The sequence below is a fragment of the Cryptotermes secundus genome, unplaced genomic scaffold (genome assembly GCF_002891405.2).
Source record: "Cryptotermes secundus unplaced genomic scaffold, Csec_1.0 scaffold73, whole genome shotgun sequence".
Lineage (NCBI taxonomy): Eukaryota > Metazoa > Arthropoda > Insecta > Blattodea > Kalotermitidae > Cryptotermes > Cryptotermes secundus.
Genome location: NW_019738871.1, coordinates 1,979,138 through 2,005,189, shown reverse-complemented (window position 1 = coordinate 2,005,189; position 26,052 = coordinate 1,979,138). Strand labels below are relative to the sequence as shown.

Genomic DNA, 26,052 nt, shown 5'->3' with positions numbered 1-26,052 from the left:
TTGGGTAAATGCTAACAACGTCTCCCCAGAAAACGTTACTTGTTTAGAAACCCAACAAATCCTGCCAAACTGTTAAGACAGATGAGAATGGGCAGGAATAGCAAGGGAGATGAAGGTTAAACTTAAGAGGACCGTAGCACCAAAGACAAAGAAGACTTATTATTACACAATACTTAAGTCTCTTTACATTGAACAGCACTTTACCGTGAGATTTCACTGTATGCAGTAGACAGTACTAACCTGGTAAGGTTTCACAGATTTGATGGGCACAGAAAAATTAAAGTATGTTTCAAACTTGCTTTCTACAAAAGCTTTATCTTTGTTATCTTTTCTGCCATCTCTCCCCTTCTTCACATCTTTTTTATTGTCTGTTTTGGCCTCCTTCGCAGGCCGTGATTTGCTTGTAGTTAACCATATGTTTGCATCTTCTTTCCTGAAAAAATTAAATTGCAGTTTAACTTGGTTACTGTATGCCTCTTGGGAAAAGCCAAATATTACAGCATTTCTGCACAGACAGGGTAAAACTTCAAAAGTAACAAACCTTTCTCTACAAAAGAGAGTCGTGGGTTCTGGAAAGATATCTAGACAACACATTCATATAACTTTTAACCTTTCACAATACGGCAAAAATTTGAGACCCTTTCATTTCTTTACAGAAGGATCACTGTATTTTATGTCACAAATATATGAGGCTAATGGGTAACTATGTCTCACTCAACACATTCTTAGGATACAGTATTCACTATCACAACACTCTTTAACCACCGAGCTACAGAAAAGAATTTCTGGACATACAGCGTAATGAGAATATCAGTGGGCATAGCTGCTGAGTGTATACTAACATTCCTTTTGCAAACGGTCCGACATTACAGAGCCGCCCTCTCCACTGTATAATACGCATCTGAACAAAGTTCAATGGTAGACAAATAACGTATGCAGTTCTTACTGTTCAACAGATTATCATATTACATCATATTACTTATCCTTTTGCATTTTTCTCCTGCAGTTTCTTGGAAATCTTTATATGATCAAATATGATCATTGAAAAGAAAAAAAAATATTTCTTTTAAGAATTCCTCACTACCCTTCAAAGAAAACCTTAACTGAGGAAATTAATTTCAAGATTAACTCTAAATGACTGAAACTAAACTTTAAATTGAGGAACATTAAATAAGGGTTCCACTGTATTTAAATCTAAGTGATCTGACATATAAAATAATTGTATAGGCCTATATTACATGAAAAGTATGAAATTATGCATCGTGTGGAACGTCCAAAAACATCAAGCAGTGTGAAATGTTTGCTATCTTATACTTTGCCTAGACATTCCATACAATTCCAGACTGATATCAGTTTGTGTTGCATCAGACAGAAATGAGCGAATGAGCGAAGCTTATTATTGACAAGCCCAACACGGAAAACAGATGTGAAAGCCTCAACTCTCTGATATAACCAAACCTAACCTAGCAAAAATATTTCTCATCAACATTGATTATTGTTTTGAATCCATTAACACTTGAGAGAGTAGTAACATCTGCTCTGCTCTTCTCATAATCTCCTCCTCCTCCCCAAAGAAGACTGGGTCATTATGATCCATTCTGACATTAAATTGATCCCTCCACCCCATCTGTGGGCAACCCCAATCCTCAATCTTGCTTAATGAAATACAAGCACATAAATTGTATAAGAAATTATAAACTGTGGCTAGATATGAAAATAAGTAATAGAAACTGAGCATACTGATGAAAATCATGAAAATTTTAAATAACTGAGAAGCACTGTGGCGTCACATCACAAATGAAAAACGACTGTTTCACTTACAATTTGTGAAGCAGATCCAGGACATCTCTGTCCTTGCTGATGATATCTGCAATGATATGCTGGATGCCTAATTCAACATCCTTAATAGAAGCCAGTCCCTTTTTCATTGGATCTACAAGTGTCTCAATATTTATAAAACTTGAACCATCGAGTATTGCATTGGCAGCTTCATCAAGTCCCAGCTGACGTGCTCTTTCAGCCAGAGTATGTTTGCTGCCGATTAAGTCTCCACTGCACTGTTATTTAAAAAAAAACACATACTGAGTATTATAAACCATATTATTACCGAAATTTTTAACTTGCACTAAACAAAGCTTAACTTACACATAATTAAACAAGCAAAAAAAATATGTATAGGATTCCTTTAATGGTAATTAGATTATCACATGCAAACATCTGGGGTAGCAAGAAAAAAGTTTACATCTCTCAACCAAAGAGCCTGCACTTATTGTGGGTATTTTAGAGGAATTCTTTATTCATTGCTGGTAACGCTGCACTCCAATTTGCAATTAAATAAACTCCGGCCAGCTCAAGCTTACCACCATTTCAGAAGTCCGGCGATTAAATGTTAAAGACCCTCAGTGCTTTACTCACTATGTGTTCTAGTTCATTCATGCTTCGAGCATACTGAATACTCCGTTCCAAAAGTGGTGTCATCTTCCCCAGCTTTGTAATGGTGTTCCTCACAACAGAAGCCTTCTGTTTCACAGATCTAAAATAAAAAAAAATAAATAAAAAAATAAAAAAAAAAAATAACAAGACTCCAGAATCCAGTACCCCACTCATCCAAGAAAAGCTGACTTTGCAAGATAGTACACAGATGGCCACTTATACAGCAGTATCTAGGGCCATACAGTGAAAGTGGTCGGATGAGTGGTGAATAATATATATTGATACGAATTCAGAAAAAAAACAGTCATGGCCTAAGTGAGGTACTATCCCAGCACATTCCTGGGAAAAATATATAAAATTTCAGACAGGATATCTGGTGTCTCAGTCAAGATTCAAACCATATAAAAAAGAACTCCGTGGCTTGAGTCCACAAGTGAACTATACTGACCAAGCGACCGCCCTTGTCGGCGAAGTTAGTGCCAACTTTAGTGGATAGAGAGTGTCGCATGGTCAGCACAACGAATCCCCACGGCCATTAATTTCGGCTTTCTAGACTGGAGCCAAAATTTCCTTGAAATAGCTCCTCAATTATCGTCATGAGGCTGAGTGGACTCTGTTCCAGACTCATTACTTCTCAGAAAATCTGGTAGTGCCGGGAATTGAACCCAGGACCTCTGGATCTGTAGGCAGAAATTCTGACCACTAGATCACAAAGGTGGTCTGATTCAAACCAAACACCTCCTAAATGCAAGTCTAGTGAGTTACTGGTATACCAACCTGCTTGATAATGCCATATGATATGTAGTCAAATTCTATATTACATTCCATCTGATTGGGTAAAATATCGAGTGTGATTCTAAATTACTGTTGGACTTTCCATGGCCTATAAACAGAAACCCTGACAATAATTTAAAATCACCCTGTAATACTAAAAAGTATTCAACAAGAAAAATGCACAGAAAGAACAAAACCATTGCATAGTTTACTGCACATCATTATGCAGAATAACCCCAATTGTAAATTTCCTTCGCAAATTCTAGCTGCCCCTTTACTTGGAGTATCAATAATTCCACATTATAAATTAGCTGACTTATAAAGACACAACATACTTACTTGGCCATCTCATATGAAGCTTTAACATCTCGTAGCTTTTCAGGAGACATATCACTTGTTAGTTCTTTCCTGTACCGTGCAATAAATGGAATGGTGTTCTCTTCATCTAGCAGGTGTATAATGTTCTGCGCTATTCTCAACTGAATTTTCTGTTCGTGAGCTACAAACTCTGCTTCACTCCACTCCTGCAATATAAATACAGTTTATTTAATGTCTTCACTTAAAGGCTACACAGTGACTTGAAAACAATTTAGAACTTAGAACTTTACTATATTTCTTTTCTCTTGGCACTACAGCCCCAGTGGGCCTAGGCCTACCTCCATGAACTTCTACATTCACTTCGGTTTTTCTAGATTTTACACATTCGGTAGGACTCCTTGGGCGGGCGATCAGCTCATCGCAAGGCCTCTACCTGTACACAAACACAGAAATATGCACACACACAAACTAAACATCCATGCCCTGAGTGGGATTCGAACCCACGATCCCAGTTTCCAAGCGAGCGAAGACAGTTCATGCCTTAGACCGCTCGGCTACCGTGACCGGCCTTTCCTATATTTAGCAAAATAAAAAATAAAAATAAAATAATTTACGAGACTCTGTACTGCAATACAAGGGGGGACCCAAAAATAAGCGGAACCGACCTGTTGCGCACGCATGCTTTGTAGTTACGAGTTGTGCTGCTAGGTGGTGTTAGCTGGGGGTCTCCCGCGACTGTTAGTGAGCTGGCGTCAGTCTGAGTTAAGTGGTTTGTCTGTGGTGCTCTGTTGTGTGCGTTCCTGTTTCAACCCTTTGGCGATTAGTGAGATGGCCGACCAGAAGGAACAAANGAGACGGGTGTCTGCAAAATTTGTTCCTCGCTTGCTCGGAGATGACCAAAGAGAAAACCGCGTGAATGTTTGCCGCGACTTGAAGAGTGAAGTGCAGAACGATCCAGAATTTCTTAAAAGAACTGTGACTGTCGATGAGTCTTGGTGCTATGGGTACGATCCAGAATCAAAGCAATCATCAAGCCAGTGGAAAACTCCAACTTCACCACGACCGAAGAAAGCGTGTCAAGTGCGATCCAATGTGAAAACAATGTTGATTTGTTTTTTTGATGTGAATGGCATTCATTGTTCACAAAGAGTTCGTTCTGCCAGGACAAACAGTGAACCAACATTTTTACCTGGATGTGTTATGAAGATTACGAGAGAGTGTGCGACGAAAACGGTTCGAAATGTGGAGAAATGGGAACTGGTTGCTTCACCACAACAATGCTCTAGCCCACACAGCTTTGACGGTCCAATAGTTTTTGACAAGTAACCAACATGGTGATTGTGCCTCATCCACCTTACTCACCCGACCTGGCTCCGTCGGACTTTTTTTGTTTCCACGGATGAAGAGAAGTCTGAAAGGAAAGCGATTCCGTGATGTGGATAAAGTCAAAGAAAACACGCTAAAGGCTTTGAACAGTATCCAGCCTCAAGAATTCCAGCACTGTTTTGAGCAGTGGCAAAAGCGTTGGGACAAGTGCATTAATGCACAGGGACAATACTTTGAAGGGGACTAATATACAGTTCAATAAAAATGCAAAAATAAAAAATAACAAAAATAAATTCCGGTTATTTTTGGGTCCCCCCTCGTATGTGTGCTGCGGATCAGCTCTGTCAACAAAAAAATTGGTACAGATTAATGAGAGCTGAAAAACTGCAAAGAACGCATTCATTTATCAGTTAGCATCTACATCTCCCTAGTTGTCTCTTCTCTTCAGGTTTCCCAGTTGAAATTTAGTATCCACTTCTCAACATCCTAATAATATATGATGAAAAACTCAAATTATGAACCTCACTCACCTCAGAATAAGCTTCTCCACTTTGTATCTGCTCAGGATTAGAACTGCTAGGTGCATCCACAAAAGTATATTGCAGAAAGAAAAAAAAAAATAAAATGAGTTCATTCATAACAAGTATGTCTGAATGCAAATGCATGTATTCCAATTATATCAAATTCAATGTTCAAGGATTCTTTTAACCCCATTTTATGGAGAAACATAGGCTCAAATTTAGGTAGCTTTCTTCAGTCATCAATCTTTCAGCACAAAAGCATTTATAACATTTTTTCAGTATTGCCGGAGAAGGTTAGAATTTGATTTAAAATTTGTAATTACGAATTTAAGCAATTTATAGGCAAATTCACAAACATGACACTGATCAGAGATTTGGTTTCCACTGAAACATGTCACCTTCAAGTAAAATAACACAATGGTAAAATAGGTTTCCAACATGTACTGAAGAGTGCGAGGACACGCAGTAGTGTAGTTGGTTGAGGTACTATGCTGCAAGTCGGAAGGTTGCGGGTTCGAGTCCCCAATGTTGTGGATTTTTTCTATTGGCATAATCCCTCCATCCACACTAGGGATGACATAGCCTCTAACAGAAATGAGTACCAGGAATCTCCCTGGGGGGTAAAGGGCGGCTGGCGCGTAAGGCTGACAACCTTATCACCATTTGTGAGCCGACTGTCTACATAATGTGGGAACCTGGACATCACATAACCCTATAGGCCTTCATGGCCTGTTACAGGGACAGCTTTACCCTTTTTTTTTACTGAATAGTGTAGATATACATGTTTCACATACAAACATCTTTTTCAATAATTTATCTATCCAAGAATAAACTAACAAGGAGATGAAAGCTGACACACAGTAACAGTAATAAAATCTTCTTGGGCAAGGAGCACAACAACTGGGAACTTACATCCAACTTGTTTGAGATCTTCACCGGTATCCCTACTTCACAGAATGCACTGTATGATGCATCAACCAGTCTATCAAAATCATGCTTTACCAGAAAAAAAAAGTTTTGTTTTAAATAAGTAATTAAAATGCTACATGAAAAGCACATCTACGGAAATTTGATTCAGTGTCATTGCAATTAGGCAGCATCAATAACAATGGTCAGAAATGATGATGCTGTAACCAGCACATACAGTAAAAATCCATAACCATAATAGTAAATTGCAGTAGGTACCAGACACACAAATTTGAACTGAAACCTGCACTCACAGGTGCACATAAACAAGTTTTTACAATTGAATATAATCAGTGATTAGTGAAGGAATAAATTAAGTACATTTATTTAAATTATTAATCTTAATCATTCTTAAAAATAAGTTATGTCCTTTCATGTCTATTTATAAAGTTCAAAATCAACATTACATACAGGATGTATTATAACACAAAATTGTATTGCACATAAAAGTAATTTTCTACCCTTGTTTTTTTGCACTACAGTGAAACCTCACTAATTTGTAATTTGTGATAATTCAGGCAACTGCTTTCTTTTCGCATTATGACCCTGATGATCATATTGCCACAATAAGCACAATGTAGTAAAATAACAAATACTAAAGAGGAACACAAACCAAAGTAAGTTTATTTTTAAACACGGTCTTAATAGTAGGCTACCCCTAAAATATTTTTAAGACTGATGTCAAAACTTCCATTTTTACATTATATGACATGTAAATTTACTTTATGACATGCAATCTATATTCCAAAATAAAACTGTATTGCCCAAAAAGAAAAGTGAAGTCTAATTTCTAACTTCACCTGAACATCCTTTCTGTAACACTTCTATAGTTCAGACTTTCAGTAATTTGGACCAGGGTTTGCTCACAATTAGTCCAAATTTGTAAGCTTTTACTGCATTTACACCAAATGCAAAAAAGTAAAGGCTTAATATGGAAGTGATGCCCATTTATTTGCATGTTTATGCCCCAAAATACCTTACAAGGAGCCAATTAAATCTGTCATAGGAGGTCTACAGTATGATGTATCAGAGTCCAGAAAATTTCATTTTGGTCCATGCCAGTCCACTATAACTCCAACCTTACATGAATCTCGTCTAAATTTTAGCACATTTTTAAAAACAAAAGGCTCACTGCAAAAAACACAAGTGAGGACTTACAAACAATTTGTGTCTATGAAGATCCAACAGGATCTATTCACAGCATACGTGGTGGCCAAAGGCTAATTCTTACAACATAACACATCAATAGTTCCCTCAACATATGACCCGGGGCAGAACTGGTGGGGTTAGTTTCAGTACTAGGAGGTATGTTGTCAAATGTGATTAAACAACAATGAACTCCCTTCAATGTTTATATCCACTACAGAGCAACTCAAATGGTTGTCATATGTAACTAACGGCAAAGATTCTACATTTAAATACTATATTTTCTGCATCTTTTAATGTCTGTATTTCGCAGCACTTTGTTACTCATTGCATCATGTACTTCAGTTACAGAATTCCCACCTTTGTAACAAGAAAGTGGGAAGTTGCACGTCCATTCATTTGAGTTATTATTAAAGTTTTCACTGAATATCAAACACTTGGCTTACATGAATGAAAATCCTAATGTATTATGAATTTGAGACAGTAAAACTCTCTCCATGCAGTGTGTTCTGCATTCAATTTAACACTCCTCATTGAAAAATAAATGCGTAACTTACGCCACTCTTCCTTTCTTAGCTGTCCTTGCTTTCTTAGTTGTACCTTCAGGCGAAGTTTCTAATTTTCTTCCTTTTGGGGCAGCTTGGCATTTCTTACGTTTCTTAGAAGCTTCTGGTTTTGGGACAATTACTTTAATTTTCTTTTGCCTCTTAACAGAAGGTGGTTCATATTCATCTTCAGAATCAGAATCGATTTTACGTTTCTTCACTCTTGAGCCAAATGGTTTGTAATCCACTGCATCCTCTTCCATATTTTCTTTCCTTCAAGTACAAAAACAACTTTTAATTTAAAGCAACTACGTTTACCATCCAAACGATCATTCAAATTATACTCACGTTCCGGCCCGCTATTACCAAAACTTCCACGGGAACCAGGATGACCAACAGCTCGTTGAGCTCGAGTGCGCTCTCGAGCTCTCGAGTGCATTGATGCAAACATTACTACTACGATTTCTGATCGTTCGAGAAAGCGAGAGTCTAATTGAAAAGTTCAACCTCTTATTGCATGACTTAAATATACATGTTTTAATGTAACCTCCGTTGATGATTCAACGGGAAGCCTCGTAATGTGTTATATAAACCGTCGTACTATTAATTTTCCCTGACTTTCCAGTCTTGCATGTTATCTTATGGTCTAGGCCGAAGCATAACGCCGCCTACCTTGAAAAATAGGTTCAAATAGTCAATATCGTCAATATAAACTGCCCCCTTCATGTTGTATATTACGTTCCACATACCTTCATTAATATATTAGTAATGCTAGCAGCAGAGGCAACACAACGCATCTGAAAACAAACGGACCTCTGAATTATGTGTTCCTCAGCGGCCTCCGTACTCAAGTTACGCGGGTGCAAACCCGGCGGAGGTCGTGGAATTTTTAAGGGCGGAACAAGTCCTCGGAGAGGGACTTTAAGCCGTGTGTCCCGTGTCGTAGATTTACGGCACGTAAAAGAACCTCATGTCTCCAGGTGACCCCTAAGCTAAATTAGACAACAATTTCCCGCCCAAGTAGTTTCTAATGCCTCTGGTAGATGGAAGTATCAAGGTACCAAGGGCCGACCTCGTTGGCTCAACGGGGCTGATAGCACGCACCAGTACCGGTAGGGTATGGTGACTGGAAGAATATCAAAGGGGGACGTACAATAGATCAGCAACTGGTCGCGGTGCATGGGGAAACCCCCCCCCCTCCAATTATAATAATAATAATAATAATAATATGTGTTCCTACGTTACGTACGTGACTTACTACGTGAAGTTACGTTCCGTCAGAGGGTAATTGACTATCTCTACCTTCTACCGAGTCGGTCCTGTTATTAACTTCAACTCTGGAGTCGCGATTCCAGTCTCTCAATTTTATTGTAGAGTAGCTCCGAGTATATTTTTTCGATGATTTCTAGTGTTTCGCCAATTGCTAGAGCTTCCGCTATCTTAGTTATTCTGAATTTCCTGCTATGACCATGTTTTATATCTACCGATGCGAATACTACGAATGGTTTGTCCTCTATTTTTGAACTGTCCTTGGCAAAACATTTTCTGGTTCTCATTCTTTTTGAATTCCTTGTCGTGATTCTCTGCTTCCTTAATTTGTCTTCCCTCATCGAAAGATGCTCAGGCCTCGGGCTTTCGTATGTGTAACTGAAGGCTGGGGACAGTTCCCTGATTGGATTAAATGACCGAGAAGGGTTACCACTTTATAATATTCACTGATCATCTGACCCTCTGTAGCATAGTCTTATAAACGTATTGTTTCATCATAGCGGTAGCCCCTTGATATTTCAATACACCTCTTAACTCTAACAGTATACTATTAATATTTTGTACATTTACTCCTTTTTCTTTTTTAAAATAAATTTGGGAACTTTGCTTATGAAGTAACAGATGCCGTGCTCAAATCTTTTTCTCCTAGCCTTAAGAGTTCTACAACTGTCTTTGGTTATTCTTTTTTGCTAATCTCAGAAAAAAAATATCCTTCGGTCCTTGCACAGTTACAATCCCAGAAGATATGTTCCCCTATTTGCAGCCCTTCACCACATACATACTCAGCTGTGGACACAATGTTAAATATGCTTAAGCTTGCTTTAAGACTGGAATGGCCTGTTCTCATACAATTTATTGACACGAAGATGTCAGTTCATTTACCACAGGGACAAGCCATTCCTGTAGTACCCTTCAAAGCAACTTTCTCCTCTGTCCCATTTGGTGTTTGCCAGAAACTGTGAAGTTCATGTTTGCCTTTCTTTTGCACTTGGCTTTAACATCTGCCACTGGTAATAGCAGTTGACTGTCTCTGCCTTCAATTGATTACTTTGCCTCCGAGCCAGCTTACCTCATTAACTTGAATTCCACAGTGCCCTGGGTTGGCAGACTAGTTCACAAAGGATATAGCTTGTGACATCTAGTGGATCTTAACCATATTACAAACGGTTTGCACATAACATTCAAATTTCGGGAACTTTTGGGTAGCACCCAATAAAATTTTGGATACACATTATTCAGCATTTTAAACAGGGTGAGCCCTTGATTATCCGAGCTTATACCAATGTCTTTTGTTACACTTATTCTGCTTAAATCCTGTGTTTCTGTGCAGGTTCTTTAGAAATATGGCAAATATAAACACATTTCACTGGTTTGAATCATTTGTTTTAATTACTGTATACACGAAATTAACCCCAAACCCCAATAAAAAGTGGCAAAGATGTGGAATTTTGTTACCTGAGGCAACCATGGTCCTGTTGCCTAGGATAAATGATGTACCCCTGTATGTCTTGAGAATTTTAGTCTTCCATAATCTTTGTCATTCTTATTAATTTCATTTTTTTCTGTGATGTGTAAGAACTTGTCTCACTTCATGATATTGCTACACAAGGGCATCTAGAATTGTTTCATTGCTATCCAGTAGTCCATCAGTCTGTCCCATCTACAGTATTCCATTTGTTATGAAAACAGCCACAAAGAGAAATATTTTAATGTAGGATTTGAAGTTCTCACAGTAGTGGTCATGAAGAGCTCTGTCTTCTGGCATATAATGCTGTGCAGTTCGAGTCAACCAACTTTTTGGAGGAACACGTTGCCTGCATCTTCAGGGTTGAAGAGAGCCAAAGAAGAAACCAAAATGAAGCAGACAGCAAACAAAGCTTTGCCTGGCTTTTCTTTAGTTTTGGAGACAAACATAACACATTTATCCCAAACACTGGTTGACTTCCAACAGAATACATGGTGCTATATCCTACAAGAAACAACTTTCAGAAACATTTTATACTGACTCACACCAGGGAGTGGAGAAGACACATTGATGAGTGTGTCTAAATATTGTAACGTGTTTGGAGTAGACACTTCCATGGTAACGCAATAACATCGGGCCGCTGCATAGACAATTCCGAAACAACGAACGTGTTTCCCCGGAGATGAACAACAGAAGGCCGTTGAGTAACAATGGACAAGACGAAACTCATTACCAGCGTGTAAAGAGCGTTCCCGAAGCAACGGATTGCCGAACAAGTGAGATCGAACCTTGGTGAACGGTGTCTCGTATCTCGTCCGCAGAATACCTACATAAGCCGAGAGTGACAGAGCTACATCACAGAGCCAATTAGCCTTCATACACTACAGTTGGAACCTAGTCGAGACGTCGCAGAAGTCACGTGATACCACAGGCGATAATAACTGTATGGTGTATAAGTGTGTGTATCCAATAAAGATTCGCTGAATCCGAGACCCACGTGAAGTTATTTGTCGCATGACACACCCAACACGCGATTATATTCAGTCATGCAATACTGGTAATAACATTGGTCTGTGGTTATTACTTTCATTTCTGTTATCTTCTTAATCCTCCTCCTCTCCTTTGTTGCCTGAATGTCACAGTAACTTTGCAGGAACATCTAATTTCTTCAGGATTCTTGTCAGAGGTGTGGTTAAGACTGGCCATATGCTGAGAAAGATTCTAGTTCATATCACTTTGACGCACAGGTGAAAAGAAGTCTAATTATGTCAGTCTCTTAATGTGAAACATAAACTGTGAATATATCATGTTGCATTTTGTGATCTGAGCATAAACTTGCTGCATAAGAATTTATATATATTATTGCTTCCAAGGTAGTAAGATGCTTAGAACTAATGTGACATACCCAGAACATATTGTCACGATATGGGGGGTGTGCGACTATAGATGGGGTATGGATTTATTGACCACTTGGTAATACACTTTACATTTCATTCACACATACAGACTAGTGTCCTCAGTTTATTAGTCTCCACTAGCCATCTCCTGGTAACGGCTTCTACTGAGGATGATTCTTCAGCTTCCTGCACTCAGATCTTCTTGTCACAGCCACCTGTGCAGAACTCTTTTGTCAACTGACAACTTGACTAACGGGGTCCCAGGCTTGTGGCCATTTCATTCCAACCTTCCATCTCCTCTTCACTGGCTGACTCCCAACTGACAAGTGAACTCTCCCACTGACCAACCAGTCACTTCACTCAACTGAACTGGAATCACTCTGCTTATAACATTTCAGTATGAACTACATAGAAAACAGTTTACATTGTTATAGTCCAACAATACCTAGACTGTTGTATACATATCCACTGTTGCAGAAACCGATTTACTGAGCAGATGTCTAGGGTTGGCCCAAGTATTGCTGATGTGTTTACCAACTGTTCCTTAGAAACAGCTGTTTATCCGCCTACTGATTAACAACGGCTGTACTTGTCTGTTTTGAGGCCTATATACCACAATATTTAATGTATTTGACCACCCACGTACCAGGCATCCAAAGCTGCAAGTGACGGTACCAAGTTTAAACATTCATAACTCAATCTTCATGGATTTCACTCTCATACCTTGCAGGTTAAAAGAAACTTCACAACTGAACATAGATTACTGTGATATTTTCCATAATTTGTGTAGGTACAGCATGTAGGCCCATTACTGGGTAACGACCTTGAAAAAACGGAACAACATCCACTGCTAGGCAACAGTTTATTAATACAGAAGTATATGCAGCCATTACTGAGTAACAAACAGGTTCAGATGGAAACAGATTACAACAGTGGATGATGTTTTCTAATTGGTCTGTGCTGAGATGTTATAAACAAGACAAGTTTAGAAATTATTAAGTTGTAGGAAATCAGTGAAGTTGAGAGCCAGCAGGCAACAAAGTGAGCATGGAAGCTGAAGAGTCTCCATTGTTAAGATCCATTACCAGGGAACAAATCGTGAAGACACAGCAGATTGAAAATGCTTAGCATGTGCTGTAGTGATCTGTAAAGTGTGGAGATTAGTGATGGCACTATAATTAAGTGCAGTCACAAGTCGTGTGTTAAAGTAGTCAATAATCCAATCTCCAATCCAAACCCCAACAATGGCTGCACTTCTACAACCGAGCAATAATTTACAAGAATTAAGCCATAAATATAACAATAATTTAATTCTGATGTTTACAATATTACAATATCTTTCGGTTATTATTTCTTGTGTCTATTTTTTCTGGCTCGAGTTCCCTTCTGTGCACCTTTATGAGCAGCTTGGCACAAACTCTTGAATTGGCCTGTATTCTTCTTCTGCTTACTGAAAACAAAAGACATAACATAAGCATTATGCAATATGAGTAAGTACAATCAAGGTTTAAGCTATTCATCTGTTCTGTCTCCATTAACCAATCACAGAGTCTGTCTTCTTTAAACTCACCAACCTAGTTCCTCAAAGTTCTACCATGAGCTACTATAGAGATGATGTTGAGAATGTATGTAAATTCTTATATATACAAACACACAGAGCTAAGAACTTCAAGCTGTCTAGAAACTTTCATTTGTGTAGCCTAATCAGTCTAACTGGAACCAATGCACAGGTAGAACACATCAAACATATATAGGTCCAGACAAAATGCATATGTCATATTTTATGATCATATAATGACACATATCGGAAATAAGCACACCTACTACATCACACATTAACAACCCGTACATCACAGAAACTTGTCTCTTGGCTCTACGACCGGGCTTACCACACAGAAAGCTTATGACAAAGATCTATGAATGGTATGACGACATGCCTAATTCTACACTGTAGCATTGGAACCTTAGAATTAATTTGGCACACATAGTCTTAACCTCCCATACTTAATAGTTTTAAATAATATAAAAATATTTTTAAGTATTTTCTAATATTTTTAATATTTCCATAATATATTCAACACTTATATCACCTAATATATCTTGACATATGGTATATATTTCATTTTTATATTTTAGTTTTTTTTATCTCCTATTTTAATTGTAATACTTATCAATTTGAGGCAAATTTTCTGTTATTATATCGTATGACACATTGCACTGATATGGATCCATATCATTAGTTCAGTATTATTTTTTTTTTTTATTGCAAGCGGGGTGGGACAAAGTCTCTTGTACTGCGGCCACTTCTGACCTATTGTACCAGCCCCAGATGACAGGTGAGGGTGATTGTGGAGCAATTGGTGGAACAAACATTGGCAGGGAAAACCGAAGTACTCGGAGAAAACCTGCCCCAGAGCCACTTTGTCCACCACAAATCCCATGTGAACTGACCTGGGATCGAACCCGGGTCGCAGTGGTGGGAAGCCAGCGACTAACCGCTTGAGCTATGGCGTGGCCACACTAGTTCAGTAACTAAACGTATTCCTATATTAACTGCCTGATGATGGTCTTGTATGGCCAAAACATGCAGCAGGAATAAAAAGTCTAATTGTAAAACATTAATAAGTGAGTATATTTTTTGTGTGATGGTTAACCTAATTCTTACTGAGTAGAAATGCACCTTTCTTATCATGCTAGGGGGGGAAAAAAGAGCCCCACTCCTGGGATGCTTACCGTCTGTTGAGTGCTTTGCGAGAAAGGGGCAGGTATGCATAAGGATCAGGTTTGCCTTTCTTCTTCACATCACCCTTAGCTTTTCTGGCTCGGTACTCCAACCCAGGCTTTACTGAATTCCCATGACCATGTCTTGAAGGGCGCTTTGTAGGTCGATGGATGCCTAAACCTCCGGCTGAAAAGACATGAGACTTCTAACTAAAAAATACAAAACCCTTCTGAAATGTATGAAATACAAGGGTAAGTCAATAAGTAAGTTACAAATGGATATAGAACTTAAACAAATAAGAGTACCGATCTGAAAAATGCTTTTATTTCTCAACATAATCTCCCTGTACATTGAAGCACTTGTCCCATCATTTTACAAGCCCCTGAAAACCAGCAGCATAAAATTCTTTGGGCTGCTGTCGGAACCAGGCGGTGACTTCCCTTTCTACAGCTTCATCATCAGGAAAATGTTCAGCCAAAATATGATGTTAAGAGAGCAGAACAAATGGAAGTTACTTGGAGCAAGGTCGGGGCTACACAGAGTATGCTCGAGGACTTCCCACTTGAAATTTTTCAGCGTCACATTTGTCTTGTTGGCAGTATGGGGAAGCGCATTGTCATACAAGAGCGACACGCCATTGGTGAGGAGTCCTTGTCGCTTCTGTTGAATGGCCTTACGAAGTTTTCTGAGGATGTGACAGTAAGAGTCGGCATTTACAGTTTGTCCTTGAGGCTGGAATGCGGTGAGCAGTATGCCTTTGTGATCCCAGTCACCACCTGGTTCCGACAGCAGCCCACAGAATGTTATGCTGCATTTTCAGGGGCTTGTGAAACGATGGGACAAGTGCCTCAATGTACAGGGAGATCATGTTGAGAAATAAAAGCATTTTTCAAATCAGTACTCTTATTTAAGTTCTATATCAATTTGTAACTTACTTATTGACTTACCTACGTACATTGATGATGGATCACAATATGCATTTCATTTTAATGAATGTTTCAAAATAAGTGACTTTCTAAGTTTTCACTTATTTTCAAGATTCTCCTTAGCACTTCCTGATTCTTCATTATCTTCCAATGAGTTATATTTTGCCTTCTTTTTTATCTAAGACAAGGAAAGAAGTCTAAAAGTTGCTTACTGTATAAAAAGTGTAGAAAACAAATATTTTTCCTGGGTTCAACAATCTACTAAAAATGTTCCAGTATGTTCAGTAATTATTAAGACATTCACATACAGCAGAATACGTTGAAGGTTTCTTGGTCTACAATATTCTCACATTTTGCATTCCTGTTTGTCATATCACCCAAAGACCTCTACGAATAAAGTGTACTTTTCTTCAAACCGATGTTCCTCATTTTTGAGGAGCATAGCTCATGGGCATTTACTGAAGTAAAAGAACCATGAAACACTCAATATCTTGCAGTTACAATTCCCAAACCCAAATGTTTTAAAGTAGACGAAGCAATAATATGCTTTATATCTTTAAAATTTCCATTAAGAAGCCCTTTTTACAAAATACTGCTAGTACAGTATTACCCTGATACTTCATGGCAGGTTGGCTTGCATCTGTACTCCCACTTAACTTCCTCTTCCGGCCAGCTGGTTTTCTCCGTGACTTCGTGTCCTCATCTTTCTCTTCATTGTCTGCATGTAATAGGTTTTCCAATCATTACAGCACATGAAAATTAATGCTGTTAACACTTACAAGGGTAAATACAACTAACTGTTTGGTCACTAAAAACTACAGGATTTCATGAAATAAATAAAAAATATATATATATTCTTTCTGATGCCTAAATATTGTTAATTTTAAAATGTCCAGAGATTTTTGGTAGCAAATGTTGAAAGCATTAAAACAATGCAGACACCAGTAAGGATAACACTCATGATTATGACACAATGCAACCTTGATGTTCAGTAAATTCACAAAATTCATAAAAATGCTCATTCTAACAGACACCCATATCTTAAAATGGCTGATGAAATTAGTACATTGGACTTGGAAACAGCAATTGGGAGAAATGACCCTGGGGAAAAAAAAAACAAATGACATCTTAATAGAACTGATACAGATGTTCCCCTTCCCCTGAAAGAGCAAACATAAGTGATAATACCAGACACCTTCACATTTAATTCGCTTAGTGGGATGTGGAGTCCAGCTGGGGCCACTCGGCACGGTGGCCACTGATTGGCCTGTTGTACCTGCCCTGAGTGATTATGATGATGGAGAATTTGGTGGAATGAAGATTGGCAGGGGAAACCAAAGTGATCGGAGAAAACCCACCCAAGCGCCACTTTGTCCACCACAAATCCCACTTGATCAGACCCGGGATTGAACCCGGGCCGCAGCAGTGGGAACCAGCGACTAACCACTTGAGCTATGGCGCGGCCACACTTCACATTACAAGGCCACAAGATTATCACACCAGCTGCAAGGCCTCAGTAACTAACAAGGCAACTTATACCACAGTCATACTATAGAGAACAATTTTAAAGCCCGTATTTAAAAAACTGAGAATCACCAGATGACACAGCAAGACAAATCTCTTTACTTTCAATCCATTTTTCACCGAAATCCCAGACCTAAGTCAAGTGACCTCTCTTTGCAAGATGAAATTTACAAGAATTGAAGGAAAAAAAGAAACAGAGAGCAACACACAGGGAGGGGGGGAGATGTAAATAAAGGAATTAGAGAGAACTGAAAAGGAACAAATTCATTGAAAGATAAATAAGAGAATGAAACAGTATGAGTAAGTTTCAAAGAACGAATTAAGAGAGAATTTCAAGGAAGGTTTTGAACTTGAAAATAAAAGCAAAATGCTCAAGAGGAAGACCAAGATAAGGATGGGAACAACAGGTTACAAAAGGTGTCAGGGAGAAGGAAGGAAAGCACAGGAGGAAACCGAGAAGATGCTTTCAGAAGACAGAGATAGATAAACATACAATATGATAATACAAAAAAGACTGGTGACTTTTTCTGAGCCATAATACCACCGACCCAAAGAATCAAACACAGGAGTGCACCATGCAGTAACAGAAATTTTCAAAGAATATGAGAGCAAGAAATTCCCTTTCTATGGAGGCGAAGAATGGATGCTGTAGACTTTAAACTATGCAAAAAATAAAAATTGTTATCTGAAGAAATCTGCTAAGTTCATCATATTAGGACTTTAAAAGAGGATTTTAAAGAATGTACAAGTGCTTTAGTTTTGGTTTATCCCTTGAAACTGCAAAACCCATGCAACAATTTCAATCAGCTTACATACAATGACAGCTGTACCGAAATTCAAGGTGATGACACTGTTTCTATATAACGACATACCACAGACTCTTAACTGAGAAGAGGAGACACAATGGTAAGTAATCTGTCCCAAAAGCAATGACATAAAATACCAATGTAAATTCAAAGACCCTCAATTTCACAGATATTAAAGCAGGAAGAGAGAAGCTAGCTTTCATTAAATACAACACAATACATATAGTTCACTTGCATAAAAGAAATTTTCATATAACGGAGGCAAAGCAATTCACATGTCTTGCATCAGAAAGGTTTCACTGTATGGGGTCATGGTGATTCTCTTCACACTAATGAATTTACCACTGTCCAAGTCATGGGAATATTCTTCCTCTTCACTGCCGCTGCCGTCCTCTGTAATAATCAGCCTCCCATCTGATGCAGTTCTAAATGCAGACTTCTTCTTCTTAATCTTCTGCACGGCCACAATGCCCTTCCCACCAGGTTGTGTTGCTAGAATATGAGCAAACTTCAATAATCTATGTAAGATTTGAGGTTTTCATGGCGGTGACTATGAAGAAAGCAATCTTCTGGGATGTGGCACCATGTATGTGGTGTTAACCGACGTTCCTCCAAAACATCGGTTAACACCACATCTACGCGGTATCACATCCCAGAAGACTGCTTTCTTCAATAATTATTATAAGCTAATTCATCTGTAGCCCCTCCAACACACATAACGAACCAAATAATGCTACAATGAACTGAGTCGGCACATAAAATGTTACCATTCACTGGCCAGTAATGAACTAAACAGACTTTTCATTGCTTTCAGCATAAACAGATCTTAACAACTATACATAAGTGAGCAGTTACCTGTAATCTTCCCGGCAGCAGTCCTATCAGTAAAATCTACAATGCTATCTGCATCTTCATGGATCCACATATTTGTATCCTTTTTCTTTTTTGACTTTACTTCAGAAACTGTATCAACTTCCAAGTCAGATTCTTCTGACTCAGCCAGGATTTCTTCAATGCTAAACATATGCAATAAAGTGTTCACATTAATTTAAACAAGTAGCAACTTGCATATGTATCAGCAAAACTACTGGTGCCTTTTTGTTTTTATCAAATCAACATGATATTATTATCTAAGGTGGAAGATACAATATTATAAATAAGATCTAAAAGTTTGTGACAATGGTACATTAGTACAAATATTATGTTTCTGGACATTATCAACTGTCCTGTTTTTATCCCAAAACCATCCTGTTTATTTTTCAAAACACAATGCTACAGAGACTGGATTCTGTCTTTGTTTTCAGGTAAAACCTACTCAGTTTGGCCCAATTGATAGAGCTAGATTTTACCTGAAGATGGAGACAAGACTCCAGTCTCCGAAACGTTTTTTGAAAAATAAACAGGACAATGTTTTAGATAAAGACAGGATGATGGATAATGCCCAGAAACATAATATTTGTACAGAATTAAAAGACTAGAAAAATGAAAAAATTCATTATCTTTCAAACACATGGCTAGGTGCAAAGGGTCTCTCTGTGGCTATGAAAATACTAATTACTGTGTTCCACAGCTTTTTGGAGAGAATGAAGTTTGTGACACCCTGCTCTGTTCTAACCACTACAATGTCAAGAGTGTAATCATTCATGCACTTCAAATATTCTGCAGTGCATTGTGCAAGGGTTCATTCACTGACCGCAACCACTGTACTCATTTGTGTCCTGGAGCTTAAGTTGAATATGGTGTCCAGTACTTCCACATACTTCATTCAGTTACCCAGATTCCTCAATAAGTTTTCTGCATCATTTCTTCTGGGAGAAAAGTTGCAATTCTTTGTAAGAGACAATCTGAACTGTTACATATCTTAATTAATAAATTAGTAGAAGAAGTCCATCAAGTGTAACTAGTTTAATAGGCGTAAGTATACATTTTTCCTTTGAAACAACATACATAAAGTAGTTCCTTTATAGCACTGGCTCTGCCTTTTGACGATAGCAAATAATGGCTAATACATGTAAATGCAAAACTTTTACTTACTCCTATGAAACTAGTTACACTTGATGGCGTTCTACAATTTATTTATGTAAAAGTTACAGTTCCCACTATTAAAGATCCAGTCCACTGAACTTGTTGTTGAATTTCCTGTTTCCTCTACTAACCAAAGTGAAAAGAAGATAAAAACATCACACAATGCTCTCGTGTTACTAAGCCATGGCCATATTCATGGCCTATAACTGACTCTCAGCTAATGTAATGCATCCCAATGGCCATCTTCTAAATGTTCCTTCACCATTGACTCTAAAGTACCGATGATGAAAGTTAACTGCCTAATATAATTCTGTACAGCTGAAATCTGAGGACTTTTACAGTCCTATCAGCACTTTCAATACTGGTTTGTAACAATGGCATAAAAGCCTTTTAGGATTAATTCTCAGTCTTACTTGGAAATCTGTGAGAGTACACGATGTCTGCACCTTTTCCTGACAACAAATCACTCTGGTAAAGATATGAAAACACTGCATTCTACCAATCAAACCAGATGAAATTTACAAATCAATTTATCTCAGCAGTTGTTTCTTTTCATGACATATCCACACCAAAATATGTGTTGGTTAAAAGGTTGGAAAGACATACTGAGAAAGGATAATGTTGGCTGAAACTCTCGGCATAAGCAAGTAAAAAGCATGACAAAACTGTAACTCTGTAGAGACTTGGCAACAGGGTAATTAAAAAATCATTGAAATGTTAAAAGAGACTTAGTTAAATTAATGAAGACACCAGACAGAACCTATCCAGAAGTAGATGACAAGATTAAATTCTATTTCTGAAGTATGTGGTTCATAAAACAGCATGTAAATTATTAACAGGGCTACAAGACATGCGAATAAAATTTCAAGCACAACTCAGAATTTAAATTACACAAATTCATTACTTCTTCAGACACAGCCCTCATGATCTATCACTCATCATCGCACTGGTGGATCTACCAAGGTGAGTTATCTTATGACAAACCCTTCACACTGACAGATGCCAAAGGTATATACAAACCTTTTAGGTTGTGCCCTTACTACAAATGACTTCTCTGGATCACTCTCATCTTCATCTTGATTCTCCTTGGCCTGCATATTTTTCTTCCTAGCCTGGATCTTACGCAGATTACGCAACCGCTTGTGAGTAATAACATCACTTGCTGGAATGACAGCCACTATGGTATCAAATCCAAACTTCCGGACAAGGCGATCGAACAGGTTACGTGTCTTCAAGCGAAAATGGTGTTTGCAGTCTTCTGTCATTCCTACAATACTTTTTACCTAAATATAAAAAAGTAATAAAAAGGGCAGTTAATGAGAACTTCCTCCTGCTAGAAACAGCTCAGCTGAGTAATGACCATTCTCCACCCTCTTTGAAATTTCAAACTGCCACATACAATCAGGCTAATATAAGTTACTGGCCCTAGCTTATTTATGAGATCACCAGGTGAGATATAGTTTATGCCAGTGGTTCTCAACGGAGGCCACGCAGTATTTTGGAAGGGCCACAGGCAAAAGTCGGAAAAATGGGGGGCTGTGGAAACTGGTAAGTGGGCCATGAAAATTTCACTTCTAAAATAAAATTAATAATATAAAATGAAATAAAAATGCCAAATGGTTAGTACACATAACAACACAATAACTCAATATCCTTATTTTTGTGTACCTTAGAAGGGACAGACCCTACTGTACTTAAACCACAACCTTAGATATGGTAATTCCAGGTACTGGTAAACAGGTACTTGCCTTCTCAGAGTGGGCAAAGCCCTAACAAAATGGTTAACTAAATATGATACTTACAATATGGGAAACTTCTGGTGCAACAGTGTCATATGAGAATGAAGTGAGGAACATTTTGATGAAACTCAGTGCTGATCCCACTATCTCACGTGTGCGTGTAGTCATCAGCAAACACACGTTCTCCAGCACCATCTTCACCAAGTCCATGGACATGGAATCTAAATCGCAAAACAACTGAGTAAACAAAGTGGAAATGTTATCCAGAGGAGTACATATATTTACCTCATTCTCTGCTATGCTGCAACAGAGTAACGATTATAACAGACTCGTATGCAACAGTAAACTTACATTCACCTAGCAAATTTCGGTATGGTCCACTGTACAGAATTTCTTACAAATTCAGACAGCAGTTACAAAAGTTAAATATACAGATAGATGAACACACATCCTCACTGTATATTCATTTTATGAAATTCACACAATGAATGCATTAAAAATACCAGAATTTTCACTTGCTTCCATCACTAATGCAACTCATTATAATCAATTCTTTGTTCATGACTTGTTTCAGCCAAACACGGCCATCATGAGGTGTCTAGCACTATACTAAAATTGCTGCACTGCATGGCTATGTCACAATTTAATATCAAAATTAAAAATTAACATATAAGATATTTCTCTAAGGCATTTAGATGTTTGCCTTTCCTTCCTGTTTCTATAATCTCCATAATGGACACTACTGATATTATAGGACAGGAAGAAAAGGCAAACATCTCAATACCTTAGAAAAAATATCACATCTATAGCATCTCTGAAGACAATCTACATATTGTCACGTGTGTAGGTAACGCGACAAATAACTTCACGCCGTATTTGATATAGCGAATTTTATTTCACATTCGCTCTTACAATCACACAATTTACAGATCCACAATTACTGCTATCTGCAGTATTACAAATACTACACTGCAAATGCTGGTAACTCGTAAATGCTGCCTTGAGAACTAACTCGGAGGATTGCTCGGAACTAACTCGGAACTAACTCGTAGCTCGAGAACTAAGAATTGTCTTCGGCCGCTGATACACTTTAACTGTGAATAGCCTTCGCTGTCCCTTATGTAGCCTCGTTCCGGACAACTCAAGAAACAGCCACGTAATAGGCACCATTGTTGTCTGGTGCCGTGTTGCTAGCAACGCTGTCCGGAGTTGTTTACTGCTGCCTAGCAACCGCAGTATCCCTTGGTGACGTCACCACAGTTGACTCACGTTGCATACCTACCAGGATGCTGGGACTCGGCTAACTTCGGCTCCGCTCGGCTTGTCACCGCTGGCGGGGGGGGAGGATGTTGACCTGCCTATTACCATTGCGCAACACGTCACAATATGAATGACACACATATTGACATATACATCATCATATTTGAAACACTGTATGAGCTTTATACCATACAGCACTGCACACACCCCCAATTACATCATAAAAGTTGGATAGACACACTTAACACCGATAACATCAGCATACACATATTAGTCAACAAAAACGCAACTAAAATTTATTAGCATCCATGATGTGTATATATTGACCATCTTCTAGTGCATACAATCTCACTTGTGATTAGAACGCACGCAGCCACAAAAGGACACATCACAAGACACAGTATACACAAAATATAGGAAGAATGACTCCCATAGCAGAAGATTGATATAATACGAGAGTTTGAAATATGACGTATAAGATGATAAATCTTAACAAATTTTAATACATAAATTTTATTATAGTACATGACGAATATACATTATAAATCATTTTATAAATGATACATGATGGCGAGCAGTGCAATAGTTTAACGTAAATAACACACCTGAGGATGGCACAGTGATGCCGAAACATGTAGTGAAGTGACAAGTGAGATTGTGTGCACTAGAAGACGGTCAATACATACACTTCATGGACGCGAATTGGTGCAACAGGATGCTAAAATACAACATTAAAATTTATTAGGCTTGACCTACTTTAATTTTTAATTTTGATATGAAATTGTGACATCCCATGCAGTGCAGCAGTTTTGGCATAGTGGCAGACACCTGATGAAAGCCGTGTGCAGCCGAAACATATCTTGAAAGAAGTGACTATAATGAGTTGCATTAGTGACAGATATGTATTATACGTAATAAATGATACACTGATGCAACAGGATGTTTAAATACAATACCAACAGTAAATAACTCCTGCATCAAGTTTAAGATTCAAAGACACGAAATTCACTAGAGAACTTTCAGTTTCATTATGACAAAACATTTAATTGTTTTAGTCTGTCCATTCCTCCTTCCATCTCTCTCTATTCCCAGCCACTTGACTCTCTCTCCACCTACCCCACCATCAGTGTTATTCAGCTGTGAAGGATGGAATCCAAGGAAATTTGAAGCCTGTCTAAAACATTTTCTTTATACACATTATTTTTATTCCACTGATGAATATCTTCAATTTAAGGCTATTGCAAGTCAATGACATACCAAGGAATTCATATATAGTTCAATAAATCATGTTTATTGTCACCAAGTTTTAAAACTATCAGTAACAGAACTTTTTATATTTCTGTCATCATTTTATTTTATTCTATTTTTTGGCTTATTTGTCTTTTACATATGTACCACTTGACGTGTTCCATAGCCTACCTGTTGTACTGTGGATCTATGGAATGTAAAATGAATGAATGAATGAAACCAACAGTGATCAACTGAGGGTTACAGCATTAGCATCATATAATTAAACATCATGATCTACATTAATATTGAAATATTTTAATAAATTCCAGCCACAAAATATTTTAATATTCTCAAGAATTTAAATTATAAAGTTAACAGAATTTATGTCACATATGGAATGAGGTCTTCTGGCTTGTGACACTATGCCATGTTGTAGGCAGATACTAACATTTCAGAGTAACTCCCTACCATCTTCAGGGAACAGAACTTCCTCCAAAATTTCTGTAGGCACCTACAACACTAGATGTTGACACAACCTGAAAGACCTCAATCAGAATATTCACCACCATGGAAACCTCAAAACTTGTATTATATAAAAAAAGTGTAGACAATTGGTTCACAGCTGGCAGTGGGGGTGTCAACTTTAAATGCTGGCAACCCCTTACCCTCCCAAAATTCCTGGTCCTCATTTCTGTTAAGAGGCTGAGTTAACCCCAAGGTCATAGTGTGGCTGGAAGGATTAGGTCAACTGAAAAATCCTATGACTTCTTTGGGAATTGAACCTGTGACCTTCCAGCTTGCAGCATAGTGCCTGAACCAACTTGCCCCCCAAACTTGTATTATGCCATATATACAGGGTTATTCATAAGTCCGTGAAACATTTTAAATTTCACAACAAATAAACTATGCATTGGATCATGGTAATTTTTAGCCAATAGAGAATGAATCTCTCCAAGTTTTTTCTAAAAGCCTCAACTGCCTGCTAATCTCAGGGATCTTCGCAACTGTATCACCGTTGCTGTGGCTCTGGTCAACTGTGATATGCTGACAGGGGTGTGGGACGAAACGGATTATCGCATAGATGTCTGCCGTATCAGCAAAGGTGGACACATTGGGCATCTGTGAACTATGTAAAAAAAACTTGGTGAGTTTATCTCTATTTCAGTGTAATAAAAGTTGGATACAACACTTAACTGCATATTACTAAGCAGTTAAAATAAGTATTGCGTATGTTCATTGGAATATGCTTACCACGTCAAGTACTCTCTTTCCTTTTGCTATATGTAAATTAACCACAAAATGTACTTATTATCCATACTTAATGGATAGGTTGTATAATTATTGGAGTTAAATTAAAAAAAAAAAAGGTTGGTATCCGTTGCATAGTTTATTTATTGTAAATTTTCAAAATGTTTCACAGACTTATAAATAACCCTGTATTAATTCAACATTAACACCTCAGAGTATACTGATATGCCAAGGCTTGTGGTTGTCACAAGGCATAATAAAATCAAAATCCATGCCTGCAATGAGATTGCACTTTCTTTTGTTTAACTGATGCAGAGCTTTTAGTTTGGGCTGAAAATCAAAGATAGACTTTGGCAAACATAAAATCTGGGGTGTCCACATCACTATGGGTAAGCAATGCTTGGTTGCAAAC

General features: G+C 38.0%; 2 protein-coding genes across 2 annotated transcripts in view; both read right to left on the bottom strand.

The window, feature by feature from the left end:
* The window catches only part of LOC111871051 (S1 RNA-binding domain-containing protein 1), a 29,173-nt gene extending 20,721 nt beyond the window's left edge, over nt 1–8,452 (bottom strand). The window contains exons 1-7 of the mRNA XM_023863791.2: nt 8,378–8,452; nt 8,042–8,302; nt 5,382–5,427; nt 3,547–3,731; nt 2,416–2,533; nt 1,822–2,057; nt 241–433 (exon numbers count right to left, since the gene is read on the bottom strand). Of these exons, the coding sequence (XP_023719559.1) occupies nt 241–433; nt 1,822–2,057; nt 2,416–2,533; nt 3,547–3,731; nt 5,382–5,427; nt 8,042–8,292 (1,029 nt within the window). The 5' untranslated portion in view covers nt 8,293–8,302; nt 8,378–8,452. The remainder of the gene's footprint in view (nt 1–240; nt 434–1,821; nt 2,058–2,415; nt 2,534–3,546; nt 3,732–5,381; nt 5,428–8,041; nt 8,303–8,377) is intronic.
* A 4,991-nt stretch (nt 8,453–13,443) lies between these two features.
* The window catches only part of LOC111871055 (RRP12-like protein), a 32,811-nt gene continuing 20,202 nt past the window's right edge, over nt 13,444–26,052 (bottom strand). Inside the window, exons 17-23 of the mRNA XM_023863805.2 lie at nt 21,966–22,123; nt 21,184–21,446; nt 18,994–19,154; nt 18,481–18,630; nt 16,419–16,526; nt 14,894–15,068; nt 13,444–13,610 (exon numbers count right to left, since the gene is read on the bottom strand). Coding sequence (XP_023719573.1) covers nt 13,508–13,610; nt 14,894–15,068; nt 16,419–16,526; nt 18,481–18,630; nt 18,994–19,154; nt 21,184–21,446; nt 21,966–22,123 — 1,118 coding nt within the window. The 3' untranslated portion in view covers nt 13,444–13,507. The remainder of the gene's footprint in view (nt 13,611–14,893; nt 15,069–16,418; nt 16,527–18,480; nt 18,631–18,993; nt 19,155–21,183; nt 21,447–21,965; nt 22,124–26,052) is intronic.